Source organism: Mercenaria mercenaria, chromosome 15 (genome assembly GCF_021730395.1).
Source record: "Mercenaria mercenaria strain notata chromosome 15, MADL_Memer_1, whole genome shotgun sequence".
NCBI classification, from domain to species: Eukaryota; Metazoa; Mollusca; class Bivalvia; order Venerida; family Veneridae; genus Mercenaria; species Mercenaria mercenaria.
In genome coordinates, this window is record NC_069375.1 from 32,210,734 (window position 1) to 32,218,874 (window position 8,141).

Genomic DNA, 8,141 nt, shown 5'->3' on the forward strand with positions numbered 1-8,141 from the left:
GTTGTTTTGATCAAAACAGCAACTTCGTGGGGATTTGAATTCGTGGATTTCAACTTTCGAAAATAAAATGGATGGGAATTTTACTTGTTTGTTGGGATTAAATTTCGTGGATTGAATCAACCACGAAATCCACGAAAATTAAACCCCCACGAATATTAATGATTTCACAGTATACTGCCATATCCTAAATATGAAACAATTAAATATCATTACTTGCCATCAATTTCTTTTGCATTGAAAATGCAATGCAGGGTTTTTTAATGATATTGTGAACATGACCAGTTAACTGTTAAAATAGTAACATGGTAATTTTTGAATACGAAACAAATTACAACATTTACCTTTTTGCACTCCAACAAAGGTGACAGCATATTTAGATGATGCTGCTATCAAAGAAGATCTGTTCTGTGGAAGTGTTGAGGGAGTGTCAGTCACACGAACTCTACAGAGCTGCTGGAACTTGAAGTCCTGGCAAACAAATAAATGGGCCATCTAAATGTGTGTACATGCAGTTTTCATGGACAAAACTGTCCCATTATTTTACTGGAAGGTAGTCTTCTATGCATGTACATGTACCCATATGTATTCAATCTACACGTTACATAATGCTGCCATGACAGGAAGCAAAACAGAAAAAAATCTCAAAAATAATTCCTGTGCAGTAGTCCTAATCATTTTGTATGTGCTGACATTCCAAGAAAACTAAACTTAATTTCTACTTTAAATCCAACATTGGTCTTTTTTAAAATTGTTTTTGACAAATTGCTGTCCAAATCTGCTTTCTTAAGCATTTTTTGTTCTAGGTATGTTTTCAAATAAAGAATTTTAAGAGCACGAGTGTTTCACTTTTACTAATCACCATAAACTCCTAATCTAAATAATTTAAAACAAGGCTTATAATTGAATCAAGTTTTACTAATCTAAGTTGGTAACCACTTTGTTTATGAGTTAGTTTATAAATTTCAATGGAAGTATAGCATAAAATTTTATGATAACAGTGTTTTTTCTGACTGATTTGGGAATACATAGTAAAACTTCTAAATTGGGAATTGTAGAAAGTCATCTTTTTGAACTGAAATGTCACGTTCAAGAAAAAAAATGGTCATAAATGCATTAAGAAAGCAAATTGGAATATATGTTTTAAATGTTTAAGGCTTTATACCGACAGTCTTGTTTAAAAAAGAAGAAGAAAATTTTAACTTTGGGAATTTTAGCTTTGAAACTGGGAAAAAAACATATCATTTGCCGTTGGGATTTGGGCCCAATTTCGGCCCCAAATTGGCCAGAAAAAAAAACACTGCTGATATATATATATATATTAGTTGCTTGATTACTTCTTATCAATTCTTGTGTAAAGAATGCAGCTGCTGCTGCATAAGTTTCTGTGACTGATGTACAGAATTTTCTAAGATGGTGGCAAATATGCAGTAAAGCATTTGAGGGTTTGGTACACAGAAAATAATGAGAAATATTAGAAAGTCCTATTTTAACATATGGTTACGGCATGGCTTAAACATGATCATAAAAACGATTCTTTTTTATTTTTATTTTTTATATCTAAATGTAGTAACCATCATAGTAAAATATTATAGTACAATAATAAACATTATTGATGTTATTAAAAAATTATGTACAAGATACATGTCTACAAATATTTAAATTAAACAAATAAACTTGTACAAATTATATTGTGTCAAAATCCTCTCAAACAAGTTAAACATTCCCTTGTATAACAAATTTTGCATCTTTGACAACTTATTTGTTTTTATCAGTTTGCCATTATAAAATCTGTCATGCTTCAGTTTTTTCTTGTTGAAATATAGTACTTAAATTACCGACATAAAGGTTTGAACTTAGCTTAGTATTTATGTAAAGGTAGAATAAATATAGCTACCTTAAGCAAAAGCAAAAAAATGCTATCTTAGGCAAAATATGACAAATGAAAACAATTCACTGCACTATTCATAACAAAATTGATTACCCAGGGCTTTTCATCCTTATATAACAGAGGCCTATATCAGGCCACTTCCCAATCTAAAAATATACTATTTTTTCCCCAACTGTGGCAGAGATATTTCCCAAAATGCAAGGTAAGATTTCCCAAAATCATAAAGATGGTTAAGATTTTGTTTACATTTAAGTATTTCCAGAGGATCGTTTGTCTGGCATCGATTTTTGTAGCACTATAGACTAACAGCGCACAGAACCACATGTGACGCTTTACCGTTCTAATCCGTTAAGTTCCATGGCCTGGGTTTTTATGGACTGTGTTTCAGGGGTGATAAATTTAACTTGGCTCGGTGTTTACTTCCGGTTGATTATTTTTCCTAAAATGGATAATTATCACGCATAAATTTCCCAATTTGAAAGGCCAAGGCCTCTTCCCAATTTCCTGATGAAAAGCCCTGTTACCAGATGCCTAGAAAACCCTAGAGGTCAGACTAGGCATCTAATTATGCATGATAGGTATCCAGTTACCACAGTGCTCCAGCTAGGATTATAAAAGGGCAGGGTGCTGGCACTGAAAAGGGCACTTCTGGGGTGGTGGTCGGTCCTGGACCGTGCTCCCCCGGGACAAAAATATAACTGGTCCATGCATACAGTGCATTTTAACATACTTTAGGCATGGAATTTGGCATAATTTAGGCATGTTTTTGGCACACTTTAGGTATGGTCTTTTAATAGGCTATGTCTGTCATCTCTAATGCACCTATTTATTAACTAAAAATTATGCTGTTTGTAATTTACTTGGCATTGATTTTCAACTTGTAACATTTCTTTGTAATTGCATACTGAATAACAATATCTATGTGTTTAGGCCTATTTTACTTGTTACAATTTCAGTACACAACTTCTCCATGTAGGCTACTTGATATTTATAAATTTATACCTGTAACATATTATATACAGAAAATAAAGTTTAAACTTCCACTTATATAAATGAAATCGGGCAAAGTTTTTAACTTACAACAGTCTAAAAGCAAGTTTAGCACTTGTAATAGACATATTCCGGGTATCCAAAATTTTATATCCGGATATGGTTACACTTTTTTCTAAAAGTCGTCGAATGTCCAGTTTAAACAATATTTTTGAAAAAATATTATGATGCAAAGACAGTTTAACAGCATTTCACTGTATCTGACATTAAAGTGTACCCTGTCATTACATCTTAGTAAACTAATTTCAAAGAAATCTTCATGAAAAATCGGCAATTTCACAAAGCAGACGACAACTTACTTTCAATTTCAAAAACTTGTAAAACGATAAAATCAAAATATTTTCCTATTTAAATCTGATTGTGATCGATTTTTATTAATTACATATAAATGTCTGTTGTCTGGACTTAAGTTTCAGTTGTGTATAAAGGGGTATTTACGACTATACTGTATTACCGAAAACGAAAGTACACTTTGACAGGTGGCGCGAAATGATAATGATTTCAGACTGGTTTGCAAACTGTTTTAACACTAAGGTTCAATGATTTTAATGCTAGTGGAGCAGTCTAAAATATCATGGTCTGCCTCGGGCACGATTACAGCAGGTAATTGTTTAATTGTTTGCTAATTATGTCAATGCCCCCCGGCGTGTATCACTCGATAAAAAGGGGGCAATAAAGCAGTGTATTACAATCACTGAGGCAAAAAAGGGAAGTTTGGCTTAAAAAAAAGAAATGAATGGTTGTAAAACGGGCAGGGTGCCTGGCGGGGCAACAGGGCGGAACGAATTTCGGAACGGGCGATGCGTCCTGCTGTAAATAGCTAGCTGGAGCACTGTACCAGACACATGTTTGTCGCACAAGGGCTATGTAGCTTGTGTTGTATGTTGGATTATATGCTATCTTAAACAAACCTTACCTTTACCTTTAGATGGCTAGCTAGAATTTTAACTTCTAATTCTGAATTTAATCTTTTTTTCATGCTCAGATACACATCCATAACTTCAACAGGTAACAGGGAATTAAATACTGGGTGCATGTAGATTTTAAAAATAACCATTACATTATCCCGGTACAACCCGTTTTCGGACAGCTAACGGTATATCGCTACGGTTTTGCTATGTGGAAAATGTTCAACAATTATAAATGCTGGAGTTTTGTTCAACAATCATTTATCCTAAAAAATACGCAAGTAAACAAACCTCATCCCGCAGCATGTTTTAGATATCCTTTCCAACATGGCTGACCCACTTTTCCATTAACCGGAAGTTGTACAACCCGTTTTCGGACACCTGCTTCAAAATATACTGCGCTCCAAAGTTTACGTCACAAAAAGTCAGAAACAGTTTAAACAAATCTCGAACATCAAATGTAACTGTTAGTAACAAGAAAACTACCCAAAACGTATTTACAAAGTATTTTCAGTGTTAGTTTATGGAGTTAGTTGGTGGGATCAGCACAAATGGGACACAGGAACGTGTCTCCTATTCTGATTACCCTCACTGTTACATACAAAATGATAAGTGTACCCATCCCTTACATATTATCAGCATAAGGGCTATATGACCCCCTAGTGGGCACATGCTTCTGAAAAGAAACAGAGAAAAAAACCTTTTCTACTACTATTTAAAATTTTATTAACCAATTGATTAAGAAAACCTCGTAAGGTACACTGGTCTATAAGTGGTAGCTTTTTGTGTGAAGTATACTTTTGCAAAATTTGATAGTGGGAGCGGAGCCTGTAAAATAACCTAATCTGTCGGACGACCAGAGCTTTCAACATGAAAACATTGGATTTATTTCTTAAAACACATATTTTGGATATGAAAGTTTGGGAAGAGTGAAAAAAATTAAAAATGTAACAGTATGTAAGTTTTTATCATTTGCTTACCCTTTTAATTTCAATTTTTCTTCAAAACTACCAGCATGACCTTTTTATTGGATTTGTAAACAAAGCATGCGTGTGGGAAACCGGAAGAGGCGTGTTTTCCAGGAAAATTAAAACATTACCGGGGCCGGCCGAATACGGGTTGTGTCCGAAAATAGGTTGTCGCGGGATACTATTAAGGCAGTGGCTACGATTACGGTACCGTAATCCTAGCCTCCGGTTCTAGGATTACGGAAGTTCCGTATTCCTAGACAACCCTATGAGGATAGGCTAGGATTACGTAAGTATTTAAAGAGGCATAAAGTATATGTTAGGACAAGCATAAATGATGTTGTAAACTTACTTATTTCACTTAATTTTTCATGCCTGCCTTATTATTTCGTGTTTTCTATCCGCCGTTTTGGGTTAGTATAATCTTAATGGCGGCGCGCGGAAATATATTAGAAATATGAGTGTCAAAGTTAGATTAAAAAAAGAAAAATCTATACTTTGAATTTTATGATTTATAACCATATTGTATGTTATTAAATACCATTTGTGTTGACTTGATGAAAAAAAAATGCAGGTATATACGAAACATAGATACTTCTATAATATTTCCGCGCACCGCCATTAAGATTATACTAACCCAAAAACGGCCGATCAACAGCACAAAATATTTAGTGAAATTAAGTGAAATGAGTAAGTTTACAATGTCATTTATGCATGTCCTAACATAAATTTGATGCCTCTTAAAGTATTTCCGTAATCCTAGCCTATTCTCATAGGGTTGTCTAGGAATACGGAACTCCCGTAATCCTAGAACCGGAGGCTAGGATTACGGTACCGTAATCGTAGCCACTGCCTACTATTAACGTTAAAATCTCAAATTACAATGTAACAGCTAAAGTTTCGGTTGAAGAGTTGATATGTTCAATTTTTTAAGATATTTCTTAACTATGGCACCTTTGCCCCATAATCTTTGGTCAACTTGTAACTAACTTCATCTTTTTAAGCAGTTTTAAACCAAATTTGGTAGGATTAGCATGTTTCTCATAGAGTTTATGTTGTAAATTATCCTTCTTACTTGTAGCTTATTTACTTTAGTTAACATACACTTGTTATATAGTCGGTTAAAAACGCTCTTCAGAGCTTATGTTATTTGTAAATGTCTTGCCGACTCAAAATAAATCTTATCCTATCTTACGAGTACTATTACATGTACGAACACTACTGCACTTGGGTTAAATGTATATCAATGAACTCTACCTTAGTGTCTCGTTCTGGAGGACCATTTGCTTCTGCCATCATGCGAGATTGGCGTTAACGTAAATCTTTGTACTGTTAACAAACAGTAATAAAAGATTTTAGACTCCAAAAAATGAAAATCACAACTTTCCCTTTTGGTTTTCTGGGCTATGTATAATTTTCTACTACTTTGGTGCCAGAAAAACGACAGTCCATCCATCCATCCATCCATACATGCAGCTGTTTCTTAGATTTACAAAATCATAGATTTATATATAAATCGAGTTATCATACATATTAAACAGAAATTATAGCTCCTAAATGATTTTCTTGACTTCTTGCTGCCAGAAAAGGCATACCACAAACATCCCCCTGTTTATTTGAATGAAAATTTAACTGTGTGGTTTCAGTCATTATTAAATTGTTTATAGCTTTTTACTTTCTCACACAAAAATGTATTGAAAGCTAACCTAGGGAGCTTTAATCCATCTACTATGGACTTCGCCAGCCAACTGATCTTCTTTTACATTGACTGGGGATTAGGATTATCACCACCCGAGGGCGTGGGTGATGTTATATATTAATGCTGTGTCCCACATGTGCGGTAACTGGAAACGGCCCCCGACCCTGTTAGGAAACTGCTCCTAAATTCTATGGCCTACCCAAGGTGCACAAACCCAACATGTCCTTGCGTCCCATTGTGAGCAGTGTAGGATCAATTACCAACAATGCCAAATACCTTGAAAAAGTTATGTCACCACTTGTGGGGAAAACTAACCATCACATTAAGAAGTCAAAACATTTTGCAGGGATTATAAAAGACAAAACGGTGAATGAGGATGAGATCTTGGTGTCATATGATGTAAGTGCGTTATTTACAAGTAAACCCGCGGACAAGGCATTGGCGGTTATTAACAAGACAAACTCTCTACAGACACCACCCTTTCTTAACGAACACCGATATCAGCAGATCGGGTAACTAGACTGTTAGAACTTTACCTAAAATGAACCTATTTTGTGTTCGATGGACAATACTACCTCCAAATTCATGGAGCTGCCATGGGAACGCCGGTATCCCCCATAGTATGCAAACTATACATGGAACATTTTGAGTCGTTGGCACTTTCAACAGCACCCCGCATTTCTGGTCGGTGGTTCCGCTATGTGGACGACACTCATACCAAGCAGCTGAGGCAGTATGTTGATGGATGTACAGATCACATCAACAATATTGTCCAGGATATTAAGTTCACCACAGAGAATGAAGACAACGGGGCTTTTGCATTTCTAGATACGAACACTATAAGACTCAGTGATGGTCATGAAAACAACAGTATTTCGTTAACCAACACATACTGATCAGTGTCCCCGAAAGAACACAAACCTGGGGTTATAAGAACTTTACACCAAAGAGCGGAAGTGGTGACCTCAGCTCCTAGAGACATAAAGGCCGAAATAAAACATGTGAATAAAGCCCTAAATGTGCGCAATTACCGTAGATGGGCAATTAACAAAGTTAAGAAACAGCTGTTGAAGAAGAAAGACCAAAGTAGAATGAAAACATCGGATAGAAAAGACTCAAAGGGAAGTGTCATCCTCCCATACATGAAAGGAAAGAGAGAACATCTGAAAAGAATTTTCAATAAACACAAGATAAATGTGTGTTTTAAACCACAGCGCACACTTAGACAAATCCTTGTAAACAAATAAACAAGAAATCAGCGGCCCAATTTACATGTATAATGTGAAGGACAAGAAAAAAGTTTAAATGTAACAAGGACTACATAGGTGATAAGAAACGAACACTGAAAGCAAGGTTCATGGAACATAGACAACATAATTCTAGTAGTAGCGAGGTATCACGCCACATACACCAAGACAGCCCAGGTCACGCTGTCTCATTGGAATCAGTGCGAATTCTTGACCGGGAACCATCTTGGTTTGAAAGGGGGGTCAAGGAGGCGGTGTACATCAGAGCATACAAACCGGCGCTGAACAGGGACGGGGGCCGTTTCCAGTTACCGCACATTCGGGACACAGCCTTAACATCACTCACGCCCTTGGGTGGTGTAAATCCTAATCCCCAGTCAA

General features: G+C 35.7%; 1 protein-coding gene across 4 annotated transcripts in view; it reads right to left on the reverse strand.

The window, feature by feature from the left end:
• LOC123550425 (nuclear pore complex protein Nup214-like) overlaps nucleotides 1–6,227 on the reverse strand; it is a 60,879-nt gene extending 54,652 nt beyond the window's left edge. For 3 of the 4 annotated variants that reach the window (XM_053524926.1, XM_053524928.1, XM_053524925.1), the window contains exons 1-2: nucleotides 6,072–6,227; nucleotides 342–468 (exon numbers count right to left, since the gene is read on the reverse strand). In XM_053524926.1, the coding sequence (XP_053380901.1) occupies nucleotides 342–468; nucleotides 6,072–6,113 (169 nt within the window). In that variant the 5' untranslated portion in view covers nucleotides 6,114–6,227. Of the gene's footprint in view, nucleotides 1–341; nucleotides 469–4,137; nucleotides 4,494–6,071 lie in introns of those variants that run through there. The other variant, XM_053524927.1, reaches the window with a different exon arrangement.
• Between the last annotated feature and the right edge of the window lie 1,914 nt (nucleotides 6,228–8,141).